This window comes from Cryptotermes secundus, unplaced genomic scaffold (assembly GCF_002891405.2).
Source record: "Cryptotermes secundus unplaced genomic scaffold, Csec_1.0 scaffold1072, whole genome shotgun sequence".
NCBI lineage: Eukaryota > Metazoa > Arthropoda > Insecta > Blattodea > Kalotermitidae > Cryptotermes > Cryptotermes secundus.
Window position 1 is genome coordinate 961,951 of NW_019735578.1, and position 26,989 is coordinate 988,939.

Consider the following 26,989-nt stretch of genomic DNA (forward strand, 5'->3'; position numbering starts at 1 on the left):
GCAAAAAGCTGCAGAGAAGCATGAAGGGGGAGGGGGATGGTCATACGCATGTACGTGGTTCGTAATTCGCTTGTTTCACGTGCCAGCTGACACTGACGTCACTGTTACTATACTCTAATGTAGTGGCGGCTAGTTCTCAATACCACCAGCAACAGCCTCACGCCATTAAAATACAGGAATATAATACAGAACTAATTCGCCATTACGGTATCCATGCACAATGAAGTGTTTAAGACTCAGGTCATGAATGAAGACAAAACTTCACGCCTTCTAGATCACAGCATAAGCGCTGAGGTGAGTGGTAAGCATTAGGCTCTGGCAACTTTACACCAATAAAATATAATTTTGCTAATTTGATTATTTTATAACTCTCTGAATTCTTCCTTATGTATTATTTGTCATCTTCACATATTATATGTTGTCAAATGGCACCCTGAATTATTGCGGCGAGAGGATAGGGAATGGTCGTGGCCTATTTTAAGTCCATGAACAAGGGACTGAGGATCGTCAGGGAACTCTTGATCAGACTCTCCGATCTGGCCATCGAGACTATAAGTCGGGACCTCACGGATAAGAAGCAAGACAGACACTATGCCGCGACGCTCGATGCAGATAGTACCCAGTACAGCGAACAGAAAACCTCTCTGCTCACACCGGTGCTACAATTCCAGCAGTGCTAAGAGTTACGAGTGTTACGGCTCAGTGACCTCCAAGATCAGTTTTCTCGACAGAATCTTCGGTTTGAATCTTGCCCAAGAGGCCTGTTATTCCGACAGACATGTTTTGTAATTTCATGAGTTCCTCCAGGAGAATTCTGCACTAATTTCTCACGATAGACCATAGCCATATCCGAACATTTCCAATTAACCATTCTTTATCATACTACCATTTATACTTCATAATATACATAGTTAGTCAATCGTCATTAAATAAATTAGAAATAAGCGACTTAGAAAATCATATGTTTCTTGAGGTCTCGAAGTTCCCTAAGGAGGAACCGAAAGGTGTGTGTTGTTCGTCGTCTGTTGCTGGGAGTTTGGCAATTGGAGGTCATAACAGAGTGAAGAACTTAGTGCTTTGTTTAACGTAGTTCAAAAGACCAATAATTAAAAAATATACACAAAGAACGTGAATAACTCTTGCAGTAGGATTAGTGTCCGCTATTGAAAGCCATAGTGCATCCACGTATCGTCTTCAAAACCTGTGTCCTTAAGGTACAATTTAGTATCACAATCTTCTCTGTCTTCCAACAAGTGACTGCACAAAACTGCGACTCTTGTTTCTTCCATCCTGGCTACATGCCCATTCATTCTAATCCCTCCTTGAATATCCTAACAGTACTTGACACGCAGTATTATTCATTTTCCACTTACTTCGCCTCCTTTGCATACAATTATTTTCCTGAACGCTTTGTTTTCACTGGCCTTCAAATTCAGCCTCTTCGCTTGAAGAAGCCACGACTCAAAGGCATAATAAATAAGTAGTAAAATGATGCTTCATACATGCCAATCTTTTGTTTTCCCGAAGTTTACGGGATAATAAGTTTTAATTTTGTTATTTATTGAATACTGACAAAATCAATTACACTTCAACTGTCCAGTTTAATAATATCCGCTGAGTTAACCAATTGCTAATTTTCGGCTTTTCAACCACGATTTTGAACATATATCTCCCCCCTGCTTACTGCATAATCTACCCATCTGTATTTTCTTCATTACGTCGTTCTAACAATATTAGCTCTGATGAGCCGGGTGAAATCTGTCAATAAATAACTGGCTATGGAGCTGAATGACTGAGGTTCGATCCCCATCAAAGCAACATTTGCTCTTCCCCTCCACATTCGTATTAGAACTGGGGACACCAAATATATATCGTGGAGTCCTTCCCCCGAGAGGTTTACCCTTCCCCTCCATGTGTTCTCAATGGCTGGAAGAGGTGTATGTTTACTTCCATGCCTCTATACACCTCCGGAGCGAAATACTTGGACACATGAGTCAGTTTATCGTCACATTTATCTTTAACAGTCTCATCTTCCCACTGCAAATAAACACTTTCCATATTATATAAGTCTTTCTATTATCTTGTTCATTTATCTCTTTTAAATTTCAATTTTGTTCGATCGGAGAAAGAGACAGGGTTTTTTAATCTAATAATAATCTTATTACAGTTTTATGTTTATCGAATTTTAATAGCGTATATGGAACAACTGGATTTCCCCTGAAGTTTAGGGGTGTTCTAAAGTGTAACGTAAATGGGTTTTGATCTTCATGTAAAATATTTCTCACGAGCCGCCAATGGAATTTAATTACACTATCGATACCTCTTTCGGTGAATCGAAATCAACCCCTACTTCACACGGTTCGTACGACTTCACATCCTATTACAACAGTGACTTGCTTGCGTGCATGAGAGCATCTAATGTTACACGTGTTTGTCCGCCAGTTTTTTCAGTACCTTGTGTGTTAGAGCGGTATCAAATATCGTAAGTTGTACTAAGCAGACAGCTTTCAAGTATCTGTGACTTTATATTAATTCGGTTGAATTACATATCGTCTAAAAACATTTCATAAGGTTTCACTTCTTAAGCAGTACGTCTTGGAGCTTGTAATTGCGTTGTTTGTGTAGCAATGACGAAGTGTTGTTCATTGTAACTTTAACAGTAGCCTCTTAAATTGGGCAAGCGTAATTTCTACCAAACGTTTATATTACAAGGTCAAAATATGTGCAGTTACAACTTAAAATATTTGTTCATTAGCACAAAGGATTAATTGTAGAAATCGCAACAATTTTGTTGCCATGTTATAATAAGACAGAACTTAGCACTTGGTGTGTTCTAAAATAATGATTTATTTAGAACTTCGTAACTATTTGTTTACCATATTTTACAGTTACATCGAATAACAGAAATTATTTAATTCGAATTTATGAGCTACATTTCAGCAGTTTTCTAACAAGAGTGACATAAAGTTCCAAGGGCAAGAAAGCGGTTTGCATTGGGTTTCGAGGAAATAGTTCGAAAGAATGCAACGATACTTCAATAATTATCCTGAAAATAATTAAATTAAATTATTATGAAAATGTGTTATTGTAATGGTAAAATTTAAGTCTGTTAACATTGTGATGAACAAAAGGAAAACAGTAAATTTCTCGCAGATATTTATTATAATCACCTGGTTCAAGTATTTTGCTGCTCAGGCTGCACTCGAAGCCACTCTGGTCGAACCCCGGCCTTGTACATTTTGTCTATATTAATGAGTCTAAGATTTTATTCAGTTTCTCTAGGTGTAGCTGTCACCTTTTACACATTGGCTAATTCAGTTGTGTTTATGATACAACTTCATTAAAAATAAACGCCATGTTAATTGCATTATTAGTGATATCTGTGGATTTAACAAATATACGTACACATGTTTGTTCAGTGTTACAATCAATTACATCACGGATCTTAAAGCACCGTAGTGATCCCAGAGACAATATTGTTCGTGGTCAAACTGTGAAGAGGAGATGGATAATTCTACGGGTTCGTTTACGTGGATTAGGATAACGTGCTGTGCTGCTGTGTGTGTGTGATTTCAACGACTCCCTTAAGTATTTGTAATACCGTGTTGTGCTTTCCTTGGATTATGCCAACGTCTGCAGCGTTCCAATGGAAACAGTAGCGTCTATCAGACGCGGACTTCGAAACAGGGACCATACCAAGAGGAGCATCACGCAAACCGTAACGTCGAAACCAAAGCAGTGTCGGCTGAACCTTTAGCATTTGAGCAACCATCCGCAGGAGGATGGACTGGGTACTTCAGCAGATCAGGTAAGCCCTAGCATCGGCACGATCTAATTCATGTCAGTCCGGCAGGTCCGGCCCTAGACTGGTCATGGTAATAATATTGCACCGTGCCAGTCAACTCTGTATTTGATGCGGTAGCCGCCATGGCCCAGAGCTTAGGTTAAGGTCAAGTTGGAAACCCTATGGATGTGATTTTTTGTTATTGTTATTAGGTTGTAAGGTATTGTCCTCCGCCCTCCATGTTAGGTGTCCAAGATAGGATTTCTGTTAGGCGGTGTGAATTTAGATTTCGTGTCCAGATTAGCTCTTGTTGGTAGAAAATAATCCCATTGCGGCTTAATGGACCTTCATTTAGGAAGGGCTAGTTTTAAGTACGTGTCTTCTTTATACCACAGGGTTACAACTTGACAGGGTTCGGTCGTCATGACAATGAAGTCAGTACGAGTGGGAGAGATATAAAGAGAACTTTAACAGCTTATTCCTGTGAATAACTCGCATTGGAAGGAAAAAGATTCAATAAAACAAGACTTGCGTTTTGTTTTGATCCGTCTTTCACTCCAGTGTTGAAAGATAAAGTAGCTGCATCTGTATAAACACCTAAAGTAGATACTGAAGTGACATGTTATATTTGTTTTTGTGCAATGTACTGTGAATTAAATTTATGAATAATAAGGAAACGCATAAGATAAGTCAACGAAACGTGATCCGGCTTCAAACTTAGAGAAGACAGACCACAAGAAGCACCTTAGACAAGTCAGTAAAATATGTTCCAGCTTCAGCATTAAAAAATACATCGATTGTCATTATGAAGAAAGGCGTCGAGTCAGTAATATAAAGCAACCGAGTCTTGTACATTGTGTATTTCTCGAGAAAGAAACGTAGGTCTGTGACATTTACATTTCGCATGTTAGTAAAATCGCCGAATTGTCGTCTTGGTTAGGATTTTGGATAACAGAAACTTAACTGACGTGATTAATTTCTCTTTGACGTGAAGAATCGGTTATACATGGACTACATTGGAGCTGGGTGGTTCTGGCGAAGACTTTCCATATGCCTCGAGCAGAACGGCGTTCATGCGTATATGTGATTTCGTTAATATGTAATTGAATGAAGCGTCGTTCGAACACGATCATCTCGAGTTTCTGTCTAATTTTGTTTTTTTACGACGTGCTCACTATTGGGCACAGAATGATAATTTTGACTTCATTGTAATTTTTTTCTTCATTTTTTACAAATTGTAAGCAGTTTCGGTCGCAATCTGTTGTCCATTTTAATGCGGACAATGAAGAAATGGTGTACTCATCTGCCTTCCATGCTCACGATACTAAAGCAAACAGCGTGTTGCAGAAGAGATAGCAAGAATTCCAGCAGTACTGGTAAGGTTCCTATATTCATTTTGTTAATCACTATCAATTTGTTTATTGAATTTCTAATGTAAGTTTTTATTTTGTTATGTTTCAGGCCTCACTCATATGCTGTTCCGCAACATGGCGAGCGGGTGAAACAACCGCGCACGCCCGATATTTAAACCACTGTTAATTATATGCAATAGCCTCAATTTGGTTATACGTTTTATACATTGTATGTGTATGGTTATGTTCCTACTGGCTTGTATATGTTTTAGGCTTTCGTCGCAACGCGAAAACGCCTGTTAGTTTCGTCGTATTCCTTGTGAGCCATTTTCTCCAGACAGAAATTTTTCTCCCTGGTAGTACAAATTAAAATTAAATTAGATATTTATAGCCCTTACGAAAAGCATGTGAGCTTAAATTAAATTTAGACCACACTTCGGTAGATAATTACCATTCTACCATGTACTAAGAGAGCCGGGTTAGCGACTGGCTACGGGCTGGACGACCGAGGGGTCGGAGTTCGAGTCCCGATAGGGTCAGGAATTTTCTTTTCTCTATGCCATCCAGACCGGCAGTAGGGTCCACCCAACCTCCTAGCCAATGGGTACTGGGGGCTCTTTCCTCGGGGATAAAGTGGCCATCATCAGGTGCACATCTATCTTGCCAAAACTATACATCTATACAAGCTACATAAATAACACAAAAGCAGTATTACAGAAAATACCCACACTGCGTCAAAAGACATATAGTACAACAAGATCCAACATCAGCAAATATACTCTCAAATAAATATATTCCAGTAACTAGCTGATGACTGTAACGAAGAATACATTTAACTCTAATCTAACTTCTAAAATACATTTTAATTAATAATCAACGCCATGTTCACACATGATACGGAATTTTAATTTCAACATATTGTGGAACAAACTCCGTGGTCTGTAATCTGCAAGTGAAATACACCGACCGAGCGACCGCTGCCTCTTCAGCTTGGATTTATAATTTTAATGCAAAAGTCATGATTAAAAATTGCTTACGACTAATCTAGGCAACATATATTGTAAGATGTCATAACCTTGCTTCATAGAGACATAATATTATGTAGCATCTAATAGTAGGTTAACTTGTAAATGAGCAGTTGGAAAGAATTTTGAGGGAACTCCTGATCTGTTTTACAGTATTATCACAGTATATGCCTGGAGGAACTGATGAATATTACAGATGACTTCAGTCAGGATAACCAGTATATGGTCCTCTAACCTGAAGATGGAGGCAGCATGTTCCTGCAAAATGTCAATGAAGATCTACAAGGTTACATTCTAGAAGATAATAATCTTAATGTCGTCAGCTATTTCTGTACGCACAACATTCCAAACATGAAGCACTGGTAATATACTTCAGAGAAATGCCTAATGCTTTCACTACCGATGCCAAGTATATTTGTTGCGTCAGAAAGACTCAAATTTATTAACTTCTGAGCTATAACTACTAACTGTCCTGGTATTAATATTATATTGTAGCATTCTGCTGCACATCACTTAGTATCAAATGTTACTCGTTTCACTATCTCATGTGCAACACATCTTCCTGTAAAACTAATTTAGTGTTATTCACTTCAAAAGTTTTGCATATCATATAACTTTTTAAAAGTTTGTCACCATATGTTTTGACAATTATGGTCATCATCAGGTGTTTAAGTTATAGCTGAGGAAACTCTGTGATTCTCTTGTGGTGACTTTGCTTATTAATTTTATAATGTATGGTCCCCTCTATGTGCATATGTATTCCAAGTGATGGGTTGTTCTCTGTCATGTTGTGCCACGTGTCTTTTTTGAAGGCGAATAACCTTCAATAAGTTTTATCCAGAAATACATGTTGCATGTGAAATGCCTATTGGCTTCACATCTTATTTTCTTCATATTATCCCCACTTATTGCATCTGGATACCCTAAGTACTACAATTTGACTTGTTTCCTTTGATCTAATAATTTTGAGCATCCTTCATTGAACCATGGCTTATGCTTCCTCAATTCATAAAAACCTGGACTCTCTTTGGCTGAAATATTTATATTCTCTCTAATATAAGTTTCCCAGGCTCTATTAATGTCCACCTCAACATCTAAGTTATGCAAAGCTGCGAACCTTTTTGAGTTTTCAACACAATACTGCCCTTTATCCTTTACCTTGTTTAATTTCATCCCTATATGAAATCTGTGCATGGTTTATTTACTCACTGCCAGTCTCTTCTTAACTTTTATGACATCCTGCTGCCCTGAATGATCGGATAGCATGTACACTTCAATGCTGTCTTCTGTCTATCAAAATACGGTCAATTTGACTGCGAGTCTTTCCATCAGGAGATGTCCAAGTAAATTCATGAATGTTACGATATGGGAACACTGTAGTTTTGATGGTCAGATTTTTGGATTTGGCACAGTTTACTACTCTAAATCCATTAGCATTATTAATTTCATGTAAACTATCATTACCAACTGTTGGTTTGAAAATGCTTTCACTACCTACTTTGCCACTGAAATCGCCTAACAAAATGCTCATATTGTATTTAGGGAATTTATCGAATACACACTCTTGTTCCTCGTAGAAGCTGTCATTCACTTCATATGAGAATTATCCTCTGTTGGGCCAGGAACACTCAGAACAATGATATCACACCAGCACCTTCTTCGTATTATCTAGGACATCTTATCACTAGCAAACTCTACCCTCTTAACTGCTGATATGATTCTCTTATGCACAAAAAACTGTACCCAACTCATGATTTTCATTTCCCTCTCCAGAGAAAAATGTGTACTGGCCCATTGGCTCAGTGCCACATCTTGCAGTCTAACTTACATTTTGATATTTCTTTTGCAACTATCATGAATGAACCGAACCTGTCCTATACAGGCTTCTCACATACGTTGAATCAAATTGCATGTCCATTTTCCTTAGCTTAGGTGTTTTATCCAAAGGACCTGTCCAAATCTAAAGCCCTTTGTGACACTTTGTAACAAGCTTATTTTTTACTGTCAGTTGTTAGCCACACACCCAACCCCCAAGCTGGAGGACCACCCCTTGTCAGCTGTCTGTGATTGCTTATTCAGTATATTCACAGCTAACCTCCATATCTGGAGGCCATCTCCTCCATCTTCAGAGCTATAAGTAATAATTTAAAATTACCACTAGTCCCTCCACACTGTTGGAAACAATTAAAAGGAAGTAATGATAAAAATTAAAGAAATGGAAAATAATGGAAGAAAAATAATTCTAGGAAGGATTATGTGGAAGTCAGATCAAATGATGGAATTTTTCATTACTTCTCAAGGAATTAGTTCCAGTGGGTAACACATTACATAATGCAAAACACATAGAGAATTGGCATCAGAATGTTTTGTAGCAGGTGAAATGAGAGTACTTTCATAAAAACAATGCATCAGTTCTTCAGAAGGCTCCAAAAACTTTACTGTTTACAATGTACATTTGCTCTTTTTCAATATCAGGTTCACAAAGTTACAGTAAACTACTTCTTTTAACAAAAAATTAAAATTATGTTTCCTGAATTTCTTTATAGAAACCTATTTCCTCTGTAACTATAAGCACTCAAATTTTCAGATTAAAAACAGTTTTAATGAATACACTGGATCCTTCTTGACCAGATACTGAATACACAGTGTGAGAAATGTGAATTTTTACAACTATAAATTCTTTTAATATCCTTCTTCAAACTAGAGGTCTGGAAGCCAGACATTCGTAAATAGTAGGTCATTAAGTGTATACACTGTAAGAAGCACAGAACACTGATCATTTAATACTTCTGCACCTTGCTTTTGCTGTCAATAATGGTGACAAAGTCTGAATACAAAGGTGAAAGGTTTGGAGTCATAGCATAAACAATATAAATGTTGAGGTCACTGATTTTTTTCAGTTGGTCTAATCCTTCCTGCTGCAGCTATGGCCCTAGGGTTGACTCAGTCTCTGGAAAAATGAGTACCAGGAATCTTCCAGGGGGTAAATGGCAGCCAGCACATAAGGCTAACAACCACACCACCATCTGTAAGCCAATCGCCTGGAAAATGTGGGAGCCTCAATGTCCCACAACCCTATGGGCCTCCATGGCCTGTTATAGGAATAGCTTTACATTTTTTTTTTTAATTTATGTTTTATGCAGCTTCACAGTGTTTTAGTATGTTTATGCAGTAGGTATGAATTACTTCAAATTGACTTTCTAGCCTACTCTCCTTTCTTCATAAATAAAAGAGGCATACGAGATGACCATGCTGTCTCACCTATGTTTACCAAGATTGGTATGAACATTATGCCACTGGAGGCCACCCTACATTAACACCTTTCATCTTCTTACAAACGATAATAACAATACAGTGGATGGAACAACACTAGTGCCATTTAATCTAGGGCACTGATGCAAAACCCAAGGAACACACATGGCCCACCAATTTTCTGTATATGAGGTTTTCCTAAACTTTTGTGTTGCAAACTTCAATCTCATAATGTATCTTGGTACTGCTGCCATGAAATGATAGTCATCTTATTAAATGAAGTACCAGATATACATCCCAGAAACTATTCCACATTCCATTTACAATTATTGTTTTCTCAACTGTGTCTGCCAGGCTCCTTGTTGTTGTTGCCTGTAGTTTAATCAGCACTTAAACTTTGTGCTTTTTCACATGCCTAATCCAAATTTTATGCTTCTAAATACTGCCAAAAATACAGCACAAGTCCTACTCGCAGCATTTTGAAGGTTTCTGTGTCTGTTTTATATATACCCTTTTATAACAACCTCCTTCATTTAATTCTTTAGAGGTCGACATTTCTTTGGGCCCTTTTGCCCCTTCCAAAGATAACATCCCACCTTTAATGTCTGAAGAAGAGGACATTTCTTCTTCCACATCCATCTGCTCATCTTTCACAGAAATTTGTTGAATCTCAATCATTTGTGCTGCATTTTGTTTACCCAATATTCGCAATTTTCCACATACTCTCCTCGGAGCAACTTTTAACATATGAAAACATAATTTAATTCTTCCATGTTGCTGATAGCTTTCTGGATTCATAGTATTGAAACTATCCTGATACCAACGTGGTACTCCATGACCAGCACTGATCTGATGCATCAAAAGGAGAACACTGTATTTGAAGGCTTGAGAACAGATTGGACATACATTGCATTTTTTTATTTCACTGTGGACCTTCTGATGTACCCGCAGCATGGACTTCCAAGCAAATCGTGCACCACACTTTTCACAATAAAATGGTCGTTCACCTGATTTTAAACGATGTTCGACCAGGTCACTGTTACTAATAAACACATCTCCACAACCACCACAGGAGTATGGACGTTCTCCAGTGTGAACAGAAACATGGTTCATGAGCTTACTCCTGTGAATGTGAAAGATAACAAATTTCATTAAAATTTGCCTTTTCCACTTCTGATAACAAAATTAAGTACAAAAAATAGTTCAATATCTCCATGTCAAGTTTCATCCAAATTTGTGGAAAGATTTAAAACATGTATGAAAATGAATCATTCAGGCTTACAAGCTCGTAAAATCAACCACGCTAAATCAGAATGAAAACAGCCTGAAAATGTACTAGAAGCATACCAATCCAGATGTCATCAAAACTGGTTCTACAATTTGGGGACTGTTACATCTGAAAGACAGGCAGACAAAAGTAAGAGATGCTTTGTTGATATATTACATAAAATCAGCCCCAAAACTAAACATTATGGCCTGGAATATCCAATTCACAGTGGTCAAAGAGTTATATGTGGAATGAAGAATTTGCGAGACATTTATTAGCCAGACATGACTATCCTGGGATACACCGCAGCATAGTTAGTTAATGAACTATGCTACAAGCTGGAAGGACATGGGTTCAACTCCTAATGAGGTGACTGACCTAATCATTCCAGCTGAGGCCAACTCAGCCTTAACAGAAATGAGTACCAGGAATCTTCCAGTTCATAAAGGACAGCTGGTGTGTAAGGCTGACAACCTCACCACAGTCTGTGAGCCAACTGTTTGGAAAATGTGGGAGCCTTGATACCTCAAAACCCTATGGGCCTCTCCTTACAATAATACAAAATTTACATCTCATTTCAAATTACAGTACTTACCAAACTTCTTCATATATATGTATCATTCTTGCATAACTGTCATATTCCAATTTCATGATGTAACCAGCATAAATTTCCATGTAATTTTAATGGAAAATTGTTTAAAATAAACTTTGGCAAAAATACCTATCCTCAGTAAACTGAAAAGTTCTGCAATGGTTTCTTCTGTACTAAGATACCCAACCTAATAGAATATCTGCATTAAGTGGTGCTGCTACCTAGATAAAACGTTTCTGGCAAAGATTGCCTTTAAAATCAAACTGAAGATTTTCAACCATTTTTGTATATTGTCAATTTTCTCTAGAACAGACATTCTTTTAAATTCCCATCATATTAAAGTTGCACTACAAAACCATTTAGAAATTTTCAAAGAGGGAATCTGATTCTCTAAATAGTCATATACATTGGAAATTGATGATAAGGGCCCGGATTTTGATGACCTAAAAATGTTTTAAAAATGGCTTATAAATTGACTGAAAAAAAAAAAAATCCAGAAAAACGACCTAAAAGTTAATCAAAATCTAAAATGTATCATAAAGTAAAAAGTAAAGCTATCCCTGTAACAGGCCATGAAGGCCCATAGGGTTGTGAGACGTTGAGGGTCCCACATTATCTAGACAATCGGCTCAAAGATGGTGGTAAGGTTGTCAGCCTTACGCACCGGCCGTGCTTTACTCCCCAGGAAAATTACTTATTTAATTCCTGGTACTCATTTCTGTTAGAGGCTGAGTGAACCCCAGGGCCATAGTGCGGCCAGAAGGATTAGGTCAACTGAAAAAATCCAATGACCTCATCGGTATTTGAAACCGCGACCTTCCGACTTGTAGCATAGTGCCTTAACCACTACGCTAACAGTTCACCTGGTCCATCAATTTTCCAAGATTCCAATGATGACCTTTGCCATGTAGCGAGCCTCCATAGCGCAGGTCTCATCAATAGAAACAAATATCTTCCCATGCACTTTATTCCTAATCATTCCCAGGATATTGTTGTAGCACTTGGAAATGTAGTGGATTCATCCGGGATAGAACGACCACAAATCACTTCCAGAAAATTTTTCAGTTTTTTATTGTTCAGAGCCCAAAACGGAATATTTTCGGATACCAGAGCATCACACAGATCTGTGAAAAACCCGATGACATTTCTGCCTTCCATTGAACACTGTTGCAGTAACATTTGCACAGATTTCTTTTTGTTCGAAATTTGCACTGCCCATGCTTGTTGCGACCGATTTGTTGTTGTATCATGAAACTTTTTTCTGCCACAAATTTTGTGTCACATCTTACAGCATAAAATTTAGCTGTCAGTTGAAAGTATATCATCTCCAAATTCAGCTACAATCTTCTTTAAATGACATGACTGAGATGGCTTTGCTTTAGGCATCATGATAAAATGAATCACTCTAGTACTACACAGAACTGAACTTTTCACACTGAGAACCTTTTGTCAACTGTATCTTTGTCTGTACGGTCAAGCACGGGAAAATGAAGACAGAGTTCTACTTAGCAACAATATGTCATATAAAGCAAGGGATTCTGACTAGAAATATTTATAACTAAGCAAATTCCTTTGCACAGAACTTGGAAAGGGCCACACTGTGTGACCACTGTCATACCCTGCTGTCAGCTTAAAACGTTTTATGATATGTAATGTCAGCACTTCCTGCAAAACGAACGGAAAGGACGGGACATTATTACAACTTATTATTGCATACTGTGATAGCAGGTACTTGGGTGCAGCTGCAGGCTGCATTTGTAGAGGCAGGAGAAAGCGAAAGAACACTTTACTTGCATATTATTCACATTTCTGAAAACATATGAAGAAAAATTCCCTAAAATGGCTAAAACAACAAAAAATACCCATAAAACTCCAAACATTTTCCGAAAAATTACCCCCAAACTGAAAAAATGACCTATGAAAGTTATGTTTCTGTAACCAGCAGCTCATCTCCGGGATTTATATATTTACAGGCATCAAATAAGATACAAGGGAAAAAAGATGACATGTCATCAAAATCCAGGCCCTGCTGATGACATGTGTCATGAAATGTGTGTGTTCTTATCACAGATATTATTAATATACATTATGGACTATTTACTCTTTTATTTCATATTGAATGGTATTATTTACTCTTTATTTCATGATGAAACATAACACGTATTTGCATTACCTGGTATTGAATGATACACCACAATGTTTGCAGTTGTAAAATGCCATCAGATGTTTCTTGTCTTTATGGGCTGTCAGCTGAGACATCAAAATAAACTGCATATGACATTCTTCACACCGGAACACCTTCCCACCCGTATGATTCAAAATGTGTTTTGCTAACACCCTTTGCGAAGGAAAGCTTTTCTTGCACGTAAAGCATCGAACTCTGTTATTTTCTTCTTTTGCACTCGAATATTCTAAGTTTTCTTCCTCTCCAGTCATCATTTCAGTTTCTGTATTGAATTTACTGAATTCAGTTTTATTTCCAAACACTTCTGTTGTATGTTCAAGGTCTGGAGTGGGTGTTTCACAGCTGCCACTACAGGAATCATAGCTAGGCTCAAAACTCGAGTCAGTTTGGTTTTCTTCTTTAATTTCATCAATAATCAGTCTTGAGTCAAGGCTATCTTCTATAACCTCAGTACTACCTTTTGCCTGATAGTACTCTTCTGCTTTCACATCGTTACTAAGATCTGGATACTGGAAAGGGCATAATGGGTAGGAAACTTCTTCAGTCAAGTTGTCACTATTGTCTGGCCATTCAAGAGAATATTTATGTTCAACTTTTATCCCTTCCATGGGCTCTTTTATAATTGTCATATCATGTTCTTTAACATCAGTCATATGGTATGATGTCTCTGCTAACACTGGCTTTCTGTCATTGCCTTCTTTTATATTGAATTCTTCTTGGAACTCAAATGCTTTCACTTCAGGCTTTTCTTCACTTTTTATTACTTTGAACTTTATATCCGAAATATTTAACCCCTCTTCTGTTTTTATCGCTACTGTACCTCTGGCCCTGCTACTTAACTCCTCATTATGTTCATCCACAATAATTATATCTATATCATCTTCACTTTTGCTATCGTCACTTTCATCAATGGTAATTACAGTTTTGCTTTCCATCTCAACAGACCTGGCTTTATAGCGACGGACACCACCATAGCCATTGTCTTCATCACGAACACGTGTTTTGTCTTTAGCAGTTACTTCAACTGTCTCTGTAAAGAGTTTGCTTCTGTTTCCTAAATCTTCATCATCACTATCATCAATAGTAATTACATTACTTTCCATCTTAATTGGTGTGGGTTTATGATATGGCAACAACGTCATCACATTTCTCATCACCATGAACATCTACTCCATCTATGACAGTCACATCACTTATATCATTTACTTCAGAGCTTATGGAAGAAGTCTTATGTGATTGTAATGAAGTATATCGTCTAGTCTTTTTACACTGTGATTCTATTCTTGGAGGTATACCTATTGGATATTTACACACTGGTAACTATAAAAATACAGTCTGAGCAGTCTGTTTATTCAAGCTATTATCCTTTGGTGATGGTAATGAAGCAGATGTATTATTTGATACAATAGAGTATATTAGCTGTCTTACAGTACTCGTAGATACATGATGCGACAATGGGAACTGCTGCAGTTGTCGCAGTGGATTAGGTGGCACAATATCATCTGACAAAGAGCAGTACTGTAACTGTCCTAAAATTGAAACATCTGACACAGCCACCTGACTGTCTGAGACTGGACAACTTGGTTGATATGCTAATGAAAGAGAACTGGTTCCATTTAGTGCTGATATCCAATCATTCATCAGCGGCTGATCCAGACCAAAACCACCAGGTATCTGTGTCAATTATAAACCTGAAAATAAAACAAAAATCATATACCTCTTCTCAATTTGACTGTTTTAAGCTAGATTTTCCCAACATTTTATGGAACCTAAAGGTTCATTACTGTGTTCACAGGAGCCCTCTACTGTTTTTAGTGCTCTCATTTCACTGTTCCTGCACACCTTTGTCCATATATTAAAATGCACACTTCAATGGCTCTTTGTCTCTTATAATTATTAATTTAACACTACAAGTTTCAGGCTAACTAGCCATCATCAGGTGTACAAGATTGTAATTGAAAAGTTCTGCTTTGTTGTTACACTGCTGTATTTTGTATTTTACAAATAAATTAAAATGCTTATAAAATATTTAAGTTATTTTTTTGGATTATCATGCCATGCTTACTTTTGTTGTGCACACATGTTATAAGTTTGGTATATGTGTAATAATGGGTTATATCAGTGTTTTATTTAAGAGATGGACATGTTATATACTGCTATTCTATCTCTGTAATTGTAAGGTTACTTGCATTTTTGGGGTGTGTTGGTTTCTTTCCATCATGCTGTGTGTAGCTGTTCTGGTGGTTTTGTGTACTCATTCTGTTTTTATGGCTCCGTAACTGATAATAAGAGGTTCTGGATTGGATGACATGATAAATTAACATCTTCTTTTACAATCTCTCTCAAGCACAATCAGTTATAGTGCCATCGCTTTCTACCCACTTCACAAATCACTATGACACAGTCAAAGTCAGAGTCACTTTACGACTGGCGGTTTACTGCCAGTCAGTTCGTCTTGGCATCAGGCCCCTTGAGGCCCACAACCAGAGATTTTTTTTTCAACTGAACTCTTGCGGTAATAGCCCTTATGTAACATCCTCTCTGACGAGAAGATGGGTCTGTCTCTTCTGAATACATTCAACCTTTCGTCAAATGTATATTTCGCACATATAATATGTTATCAAAAACTCTTCCTTTTGCTTTACACACAAGTCCTCTGTCAGTACAGGCTTTACACAGCAGATCATGCCTAACTTACAGATCTTATGCTACAATTAAAACTTAGTCATTTGAACAGTCATAAGCTTGACCACTGCCAAGTTTAAGCCTCTTATATTTTCTCTGTCTGGCTTCACCTTGTCCTATACCGTGAACATGTTCATTATCATGATTTTGTATGACTTCTGCTTGTCGTCTGCACAATTTTGTTATATAATCATATACATACGGAATGTTGAAAGCTGTGTGCAAGTCGCAGACTGGTGTGCACCTTGGAAAATTTCCAATGGTGTGCAAAACCTTGTTTTGCATGTGCTGCAATTTTAGGAGGTAGGTGTCTGCTGCTAATTCCCAGGCGGGACAAGCGTAAGTCATTACTGATCTGATCAGTGCCTTATAGAGGGATAGTTTAATGTTTGCGTTTAAAAGTTCACTTTTCAATGGGGAATAGATTCTAATAAATGTTCTGAAGGCCTTGGCTCAATCATTTCTATGTGAAGTGTCCACATAATCCTCTTATCGAAGATTACGCCCAGGTATTTTACATAACTGACGAAGGGAATATTCTGCCCATTCAATGTAAGATGAGTCTGAGGGGCCGAAGTCTATGAGAGAAGTAGATTGCCTGAGTTTTATCTTCATTGATTTTTACATTCCAGCAATCACATCACGTTTCAATAACACAGACCTTGCTACAGCTTTCTGAGAACATAACCCTCTTTGCGGTCTGTCGCATATATACAGGTGTCATCAGCAAAGAGACCAGGTGTTTGGGGTGTATTGTTTATATATAGACTATACAGTGTGGGGGAGAGAACAGAACCTTGTGGCACTCCTGCTTGTATTTTCCTTGGTGTAGACATTTCACCTTTGACTGAAACTCTGAATTTTCTCTGAGAAAGGAAAGAGCTAATAAGCTTGATTAAACTTATTGAAAATTGTAATGTAGCTAATTTATATAGCAAGCCAGTGTGCCATGTTTTATCAAAGGCTTTTTCAATATCCAAGAATACAGCAGCTGTAGACATTTTATTATTGAAATTTAAGGTTACATAGTCCGTAAGCCTCATACATTGAAGTGTCGTGCTACGACAGGAATGGAAACCAAACTGGCTTGCATTAATCAGGCCTTTTTTTTTTTTTCAATTTGCCTTTGGACTATTTTCAAAATAACTTATTTGACAAGACAAGACAAGACAAGACAAGAAACTAATCGGGTGGAAATTTTGAGTCCTTACCAGGTTTTGGTAATGTTATAACCTTTGCTTCCTTCCAAGGCTTTGGAAAATAGGACAGCCAAAGGCCTCAAAGTCAAAGTCACATTGCGACTGACGGTCGGTCAGTCAGTCTGTCTTGGTGTCGAGCCCTGACTGGGGCTCATGACCAGATTTTTTTTTCTTTATATGGAAGTTACTGTCCTGTTCATTTGGGGCGGCCTCTCTGACGAGAGGTAAGGTCTGTCATTTGTCAGTCACGCCGAAGGCCTCCATTCTCATTCTCGTTATAATTCCTTGGCACAGACTCCATAGAAAACACCATTTTCTGTTATCCAGAATGTGTTTACTGGTTCGTTACCTAGCAGTGTTTGTCCTTCTGTTGTTGAGAGCGTAACTTTGGGAATGTGTTTACCAAGCTGTTGCCTAGCAGCAGTCATATGCATCACAATATTTGGGGCTGCTCACTGCTCTCTGGTGTTCATTTCCAGTAATGTTCTGAATATTGGGTTATGTGTATCATTGTTTGTGTCATTCATGTTTAAGTTTTCTTACTGATTTTTTATATATTGTATATTATTTTTCTAATCTGTTTAAGTGTTATCCTTTTTCATGTGACCTTATAATGTTTGGCCTCCACTGGTCTCTATCCTGAGCCAAATCAATCTGGTCCATACCACCCCATCCTATCTCTCTTAAGATAAATTTTAATACAGGGTTACTACAAATGATTCATTACATTTCAAAACACTATACTGGTCGCCCCGTGCTTTTCCGTTTACACAGACAACCAGTATCCTTAAACTGCCGATACCACCGCAGAATGCTCTGTTTACATGGTGGTTCTTTTCTATGCTCTGCTCTGAATGCACGCTGCACTGCAATAACAGATGAACATCTCACATATTCCAACACACAGAAACTCTTCTCCAGCTTCGTCGCCATTTTGTGAGGCACTGCATTCATGCTGCCAACTGGTGTATCGCGATGCAAACTTGGTGAGTTTGCTGTTCTTTTCATGTATCAATCATATTTGTATGTGTATTACTCTGGAAAATATAGTGTTTTGAAATGGAATGAATCATTTGTAGTAACCCTGTATTATAAACCCACCCATGTCTTAGTCTTCTTAGCAGTCTCTTTCCTTCTGGTTTTCCCCACCACAAACCATATGAAAATTAAATAATTTGGGATCCCATTCTGAAGGAAAACATACTGAGGTTGAGATCTGAGGATTTCACAGCAGTAACTCTTAAGTTAATTCTTCTGGAACATGCCACCTTGTAGTGTGAAAAAGGTTTACAGACATTACAGAGGAATGCAATGTCTCTATTTTCAAGATACTCTTTAACCCTGAAGATGGTGACAGCAGTGTCTCTGAAATGCTGGTAAAATTCTGCCATATTACAAGGCAGTTACTACTAATATACTATATTCAAGGTGGTATAAATACTAGCGATATTCAGCTTTTGGGTTGAGTTAAGAATGACTCTTCTTGGCAGAAACAATAGAGGTTTCCAGCATCAGTGCTATACCATCTTTCTTACTTATGGAGCTGAGCCCTTCTTGAGGAGAAGCCAAATCTGCAGCTACTCAAGAATTTCCCAGCAGTTTATGGAACCTGAAAGGTTCATTACCGTGTTCACAAGAGCCCTCCACTGGTCCATATCCTGAGCCAGATCAATCCAATCCATCCCATCCCATTCTATCTCTCTAAGATCCATTTTAACATGGTCCACCCACCTAAGCCTTGGTCTTCCCAGTCGTCTCTTTCCTTCTGGCTCTACCACCAATATCCTATATGCATTCTTCTTATCCCCCATTCATTCTACATGCCATGCCCACCTCATTCTCCTTGACTTGATCATTCTAATTATACTTGTAGAAGAGTACAAGTTATGAAGCTCCTCATTGTGCAGTTTTCTCCAACCTCCTGTCACTTCATCTCTCTTCGGTCCAAATATTCTCCTCAACACCCTGTTCTCAAACACCCTCAGTGTGATAATTCTCTTGAAGTCATTTATTCCTCTATACAGGTCTCTAATGTTCTTGTTACTGTCTGTTGCAAGCTCATTAATTTTATCTTTCAGATATTCCCTCTTTTTATTCCTGAAATGCCTGCTGGTTTCATGTCTTATATTGTTCAGATTATCCCCATTGAACTCGCTTGGATCCTATAACCATTGCAATTTGGCCTGCTTTCTTTGATCTAATAATTTTGAGCATCCTTCATTGAACCATGGATTATGCTTCTTCAGTTCATAATAACCTTTACTCTCCTTGGCAGAAATTTGGATATTCTCTCTAATAGTTTCCTAAGCTTTACAACACCTGTGTCCAAGTTTTCCAAGGCCGCGAACCTATTTGAAATTTCAACACGATACTGCTCTTTACCCTATACCTCATTTAATTTCTTGAGATTGAACCACTCCATATGAACTCTGTGTATTGTTTGCTTACTCACTGCCAGTCTTTCCCTAACTTTTGCCACCACCAGGTAGTGGTCAGTATCTCAATCTGTTGCCCTGAAGCATTCAAGTATACTTGAATGCTGTCTCCTGTCTATCAAAATATGGTCAATTTGATTGTGTGTCTTCCCATCAGGAGCTGTCCAAGTACATTTATGGATGTTACGATGTGGGAACATTGTACTTCTACAGTAAGATTTTTTGATATGGCAAAGTTTACTACTCTAACTCCAGTATCATTACTAATTTCATGCAAACTCTCATTCCCAATCGTTGGTTTGTAAATGTCTTCCCTCCCTGCTTTGGCACTGAAATCTCCTAACAGAATTTTCATATGGTACTTCAGGAATTTATCAAATAAATGTTCTAGTTCTTCATAGAATCCTTTATGTCATCAATTTTATCTTCTGTTGGGGTGTGAACATTCATAACAATGATATCACACCAGCATCATTTCAGTATTATATATATGTCATCACTAAAAAACTCTACCCTCTTAACTGTTGATACGATTCTCCTATGTACGAAAAAACCTGTACCCAATTCATGATTTTCATTCACCTTTCTATAGAAAAATGTATATTCGCCTGTTGGTGCGATGCCACCTCCATCCCTTCTGATCTCCTGTACTCCCACTAAATCTTTTAGGATTTCTTCTGCCACTGCCCTATACATTTTTTAATTTTTTTAATTTGCATAGTGGGGGTAGAGTTCAGTTTGGTCCACTCGGCACGGCGGCCACTGATTGGCCTATTGTACCTGCCCCGGCTGATTATAATTTGGTGGAATGAAGATTGGCAGGGGAAACCGAAGTACTCGGAGAAAACCTACCCCAGCGCCACCTTGTCCACCACAAATCCCACTTGACCAGACCCGGGTTGCCCTACACACAATTCTAACATTCCATGTACGGAATCAACTACAGTATCAAATGTTACATTTTTTATTCCCACATTAAATACGAAGATAACAGTCTTCTGGGATGTAAAGCCATGTAATTTGCCAGATAGGTAACAACGCTTCGATGGAACATGCTGCCTCCATTTTCAGAATATACTTCCCTGAACATACCATCTTCCTACACGGTATAAACAAGAATATCACTCAGCATTACAACCAACATACTTACACGTATTATCTTTCTTTCGAAAGCCCTTTGAAATTTCACACTACCTGATATTAAACTTCGTACTTTAGAGCATTCAGAGCCCTTGCTTTTATGACGTCACAAACAACAATGATATGAAATAAAACTTTACAGATTCATGCCAGGCACTGCTCCGAACTGATCATTTGGTACCCAAGCAAGTCAATACTTACTCAACGTTGACTACTGAACTACTGAATACCCAGCACCTTTCGCTAGCGTTGATAGATGGCATACGGTGCACTTGACATGTGTCGCTATCTCGCGAGATATCATTGTATTGCATTCGAGTAGGGCGAGGTAGAATGGACAAGACGACTAGTCGGACTGTCGGACTAGACACAACAGCTATGTATGTTTGGAAAACTGAAACACTAATATCTGAAAAACTATTAAAAAAAAAACACACACACACTCATGTATATATATTTGTGTTTTGTTTTTCTGATCATGTGGAACATGAAGAGCCTCAATAATGGAGGAATTATTATTGACCAATATGAAGGTCGCGGGTTCAAATACCGATGAGGTCATTGGATTTTTTTTCAATTGACCTAATCCTTCCGGCCGCACTATGGCCCTGGGGCCGACTCAGCCTCTAACAGAAATGAGTACCAGGAATTAAATAAATAATTTTCCTGGGTAGTAAAGCGCGGCAGGCGTGTAAGGCTGACAACCTTACCGCCATCTTTGAGCCGATTGTCTAGATAATGTGGGACCCTCAACGTCTCACAACCCCTATGGGCCATCATGGCCTGTTACAGGGATAGCTTTACTTTTTTACTTTTATGTGAAACCTCCTGTTCTGGATGTTTCCAAAATTTTCTTTAGGTATTTAAACTAAAAAAATGGGATATTTGCATGTGTAAAAGTGTCCACTGATGGTCCTTTACCATCGTAACATAGTTATCAAAATAAGTGGAATGGGGTGTGAATGTGTAATGAGTAAATGCAGCCAATTATTTATACAATTCGGGATGTAGGTTCTTTCCCTGGGAGCAGAGCAGGAAAATTTACACTAATTACATGATAAATTAATTGTAAATAAAAACCATGCCTCAGTCAGCAAACTGTGCTTGCTGGAAATAATGTGTTTACAGGAATAAAATATTATCTACAGTGATTTCTACAACAGATTGCAACAAAATATGAGTGAATACAGATTTATATTACATAAAAATTAATTTAAAATGTTTATTACAAAACTGTTTTTATTATCTACAAGAGTTGGTTTAGTAACAACAGACGGTAGTTTGGTAACTTGAGTTAATCTTGGTATGATACGGAAGTGCTCGTGTATAGATGGTCTTTGGACTGTTATCTTCACCAAACGTGTGGTGCTTTGTTTTACATGGCCGACTTGTGTTTTTGGTTGTTAGGTATATTTATTGCTTTATATTGAATTGCTGGGAGTTGTCATCCATTGTTGGTAAGCTGCAGAAAGGGGTTACTGATCAAAAAAGGGTTGTATTATTCATTGTTTTGTATATTTTTTGTACATTTTTATGACTTGTTGACATATAGTGTTTGGCAGCTCTTAATTGACATGTCAAATTGTGCCTGTGTAACAGTTATGGATGTTAAATAAATTATCATAAATATATTTTTCATTGAAGTGTACTCAGCTTTAGATGTTCTAAACATGTCAGTGAATTTGTACTAGACTACATGACAACACATTCCAAAAGACAGTAGGCATACTCTTCATATCACCACTGTGAAAATCTCATGTGTAATATTGTTTTGCCTTCTTCTTTGCAGTGTTTGTTTTCACCTTATAAATTAACTGCATCAGCGTAGACCAGTAGACAACATATGCTATTTGATTCCAACCCCTCCTTCCTATGAGTTTCTTTGGATACTTTAAACTTAACCTTAAACTAATGGTCATACAGCTTTTGTTTCAAAGTATTCTGGTTAAGAAATATATCCATTTTCAGTTTTTAAATCACTAAATCTCTCATTATGTAATATTCACAATCCCCCCTCAAATAGTACAAGGGTTGGAACTTTAATAGTGGCAGCTATTTATTTACAACTGATACAAAATAGATGCATGTTTCAAAATTTTACTGCCCTTCAGTGTAGTCACCAGCGTTGTGTACAACCCGTTGCGAGTGATGTGGAAGTTGTAGGATACCATTAGCAGTGCCTGTTGTGTTGATAGTTCAAATGGAGTGGTCTACTACCTGAAGAATCTCTGAAACAATTCTGAATAAATGCCACGAAGTGGTTCCTTCATCTTAGGAATCAAGTCGAAGTCACAAGGGCTTAAGTCCGGGAGTATGGTGGATGGTACAGCACTTCCCAGCCCCATCGATCCAACAAATTAGCCACAACTTGCACTGCATGCGGCCGAGCTTTGTCCTGCAAAATGACGGGTGGATTCTGCAGAAAGTGTCGCCACTTCTTTCTCAAAGCTGGTTGCAGGTCGTGTTCCAAAAGTGAAGAGTAATACTGTGCGTTCATGGTCTACTGTGGGGGAACGGTATGCATTAGGATAACATCATCCCAGTCATGCATGAGAATCACCATAACTTTCACATTGCTGGGGTTCTGATGAACTTTTGATTTTTGTGGTGACCCGTAATGACATCATTCGTATGATTGACGTTTCATTTGTGGCTCGTAGGATTTGGCCCATGTTTTATCCAGGGTAATGATACGGCATAAGAAAGCCTCTCCTTCACGCTCATAGCACTCCAAGTGGTTACGAGCAGTGTTGTATCGTAGCCATTTCTGCATTTCCATCAAATCATGCGGAACCCATCGTGATGCAATTTTTCTCATGCCCAGGCATTCCTTCAGAATGTGAAGCACAGTCGTATATGCTAATCCTGTCTCTTGGGCCAGCTCACGAATCGTATGGTGTCGGATCACTCTCCAGTAACGTGGAAAGAGCATATAATTCTTCTTCACTGACACTAGGAGGACCTGGTTGATGCATGTCTGCCATTTTTTGCGTCCCTCATTGAAGGCTTTTTCCCACCTTGCCACTGTTCTGTAAGGCAATGCAGATTGCCCACAAGCCTCTGTAAGACCTTGATGACACTGTCGTGCTGTACGGCCTATTGTCTGATCAAAGTTTACCTATATTTCGGAGGAACAGTCTTCTGGAATGCAATGCCATGTAGTGTAGTAGATATATACCAATATTTTAGGGGGAACCTGCAGCCTGTACCTTCAATTTCAGAAAACTCTTTTCTACCCTGAAAAAAGAGGCAGCAAGTTCCTCTGTAACACTGCTACCCATCCATCAGACTTCACAGTGCAACATCCCAGAGTGCTGTAAAGTTAGATGAATGTATATTGCTGAGAAATGTATTGATTGTACAGTCATGATGACATACTGATGCCTCAGAGGTTTATTTTTTTACCAAGAAGCTTGGAGAAATCTCCCCCCGCCTCCATTCACGTTTGAGACTGAAATGTTTCTTTAGAGAAAATGAAGATTTACATACAATGCCTGAGAATCTGACAGTGTGACTTTAATGAAGGTTGCAATATTTGCAGTAATTCATGCACCATGCTTAAATTCCAAATCTGTCAAAGGTTTTTTTCAGAACTTAATATTGTCTTTACATTGGTTCTGAAGCTATACATGGAGATGTGTGCAAACCGAATTGACTTCACCGACAGCCACACTCAGCCACTACCATGTCCTGGTAGCTGAAGCGATACGTGAGAACTCCTTTCTGGTCAATATAAAGCACAGAGATGGGTTCTAGTCGAGTGGGAACACAACAAGCCCGCGACACCTTGCCTGGGGCCACACTGTGCAGGAGAGTCTGGACAATGGCATGTTTTGTTGGGGACAGATGTTCACTCACAGGAAAGAAACATTTTCCAGTGCACTGAAATGCCTGAAAGCAGAACAATAGGAACAAAATATAGACTACATTAAGAGTCTGTGGTGAAGAGCTTCAGATTTTAGTTATGAGCAGTTAAACATGTACATCAAGCAGCATATCTTGGAAATATTAATAATTATATAAACAAACGTATCTGTGAAATGCAGTCTCTAAAATTTTAAGAGTTTGGAAACAGCATGTTCAGGAAAATATTTAGGCCTATGAGTGATGAAGTGATTAGGGAAAGTGGTTGCAGTTCACAGTGAGAAATTTTGCAAGATAATTCACCCATTTTTTGGGAAGTCAAATCAGGGATCTTACAGTTAGATCATCTTGTATCTCAGGAGGAAGAATGAATTTCAAATAAAATTTTAATGTGAAAGCAACTTCTAGTATAACACTAATAAGACCAAAGAAGTCAATGGAAGGATGATATTATAATGGATTTTAAAGAAATAGGGTGTGAAATGTATTTATCTAGATACTATAGGGTTCTGATGATGCTGTATAACACACAGAGATACTGGGTTTTCGGACTTTGTCCATCGTACGGATTCCAAATAAACATAAAAAAAAAGTTTCAGAAACTGGATCTGTTTCCATCCTCAGGTGAGGGAAGACACCTACTCTGTTTGGTCCCTAGCTCTTTCTAAGGGACCCAACAGAGTAGGTGTCTTCCCTCACCTGAGGATAGAAACAGATCCAGCTTCTAAACCGTTTTTTTTCTTAGTTATTTAGAATCTGGATGATGGACAAAGTCCAAAAACTCAGTATCTCTTTGTACGTAGGACGTACTGAAAGTCATGAGCAAATTTTTTTTGCATGCAACCTGGGAACAGCAGACGAAAGAGAGTATGGTGGTAGGTGAAACCACTGTTGTGTTAACCTTGAGTGTCTTGTGACGTCAATAGCTTGCATCACGTGACCAGTATCACTCCTAACAAAATGGCCAACAACAATATGTCGTTTCGCCAGCATGCTGTCATCGAATTTCTTGTGAAAGAGGAATTTCCTGCTGCAGAAATTCACCAGAGACTTCAGCGTGCTTATGGAAGTGTGTGCATGGGTGTGAGCAGTGTTCGAAGATGGGTGAAACATTTTAAAGATGGGAACACCAGCATCAAAGATGAGCCTCGGAGCGGTCATCCTCGAACAGCCTCAACTGAACGCAACAAGGAAAGAGTGGAGGAGATCATTTAAGATGACAGGCGTGTGACTGTGGACACAATAGCCTGAAAACTTGGAATAGAGCACAGTGCAATACAGGAGATGATTGAAAGCTTGGGCTGTAGGGGAGTTTGTGCTTGTTAGGTCCCACGGTTATTGACGGAAAACCACAAAGGTCATGGAAAAGCCATCACCTCAGAACTGCTGCAGAGATATCGACACAGAGGCGATGATTTTTTGCTCTGTATTGTGACAGGTGACAAAAGTTGGTTTCACCATTTCGAGCCTAAAACGAAACGGCAGGGTATTGAATGGCACCATTTGCATTCTCCATCAGAAAGGAAGGCAAAGACAGTGCCATCAGCTGTGAAGGTGATGGGCACAGTCTTCTGGGATGCAGAGGGCTTTATTCCAGCCGAATTCCTGGAACCTGGGCAAACCATCATTGCTGCTCGTTATGTCCAGACGCTGCACAAGCTCCGTTGTGCATTGCACGATAAACGTCCGGGACAAAACATAATCATCCTGCATGACAACGCTTGCCTCACATTGGAAGCAATTGCAAAGATGGGGTGGGAAGTTCTTCCACACCCCTTCTATAGCCCTGATCTGGCACCTTCCAACTACGATCTTTTTGGATTTGTTAATGATCAGCTGCGTAGACAACGTTTTGAGACAAGGGAGGCAATTCAGAAAGTGTCTGCGGATGGCTGGAACAGAATTTTACAGAAGGGGGATTTTCAAACTCCCAGAATGCTGGGAGAAATGTGTACAAAGAAGTGGCGATTATGTGGAAAAATAAAGAAAGGTCTATAGATTGAGGTGGTGTATTTGGTTTGTCAATAATAAAGCATGTTACTTTACAAAAAAATTGTTGCACATGACTTTCAGTATGACCCTTGTATTTAACTAGTTTGGGATATGCACAGTGGCAGGGTCATTTGTTTATATGATCAGTGATGAAATTTAGGTCATGTCATCAAACAGTTAAATTAGTTAATTGGTGTGTTCAGAGGTAGTAAGTTGG

The 26,989-nt window shown here is 38.4% G+C and overlaps 2 protein-coding genes across 3 annotated transcripts in view; one reads left to right on the forward strand and one right to left on the reverse strand.

The window, feature by feature from the left end:
- Positions 1–218: 218 nt before the first annotated feature.
- Positions 219–26,989, forward strand: part of LOC111869663 (long-chain-fatty-acid--CoA ligase 5) — a 145,888-nt gene continuing 119,117 nt past the window's right edge. The window contains exons 1-2 of one of the 2 annotated variants that reach the window (XM_023861339.2): positions 219–294; positions 3,640–3,808. In XM_023861339.2, the coding sequence (XP_023717107.1) occupies positions 244–294; positions 3,640–3,808 (220 nt within the window). In that variant the 5' untranslated portion in view covers positions 219–243. Of the gene's footprint in view, positions 295–2,420; positions 3,521–3,639; positions 3,809–26,989 lie in introns of those variants that run through there. The other variant, XM_023861337.2, reaches the window with a different exon arrangement.
- Positions 9,225–21,122, reverse strand: LOC111869664 (zinc finger protein 184). Its single transcript, XM_023861348.2, has 3 exons — positions 20,927–21,122; positions 13,446–15,148; positions 9,225–10,536 (listed from the first exon to the last, which is right to left on the reverse strand). The coding sequence occupies exons 2-3, from the start codon at positions 14,621–14,623 to the stop codon at positions 9,879–9,881; spliced, it is 1,836 nt and encodes a 611-aa protein (XP_023717116.1). The 5' UTR covers positions 14,624–15,148; positions 20,927–21,122; the 3' UTR covers positions 9,225–9,878.

Excerpts from the sequence above, each read along its gene's own strand:
- LOC111869664 (XM_023861348.2), bottom strand. The coding sequence starts at position 14,623 with ATGTTCATGGTGATGAGAAATGTGATGACGTTGTTGCCATATCATAAA. Across the intron at positions 10,537-13,445 it reads GGTGTATCATTCAATACCAG|GAGTAAGCTCATGAACCATG; the intron begins GTAATGCAAATA and ends TCACATTCACAG.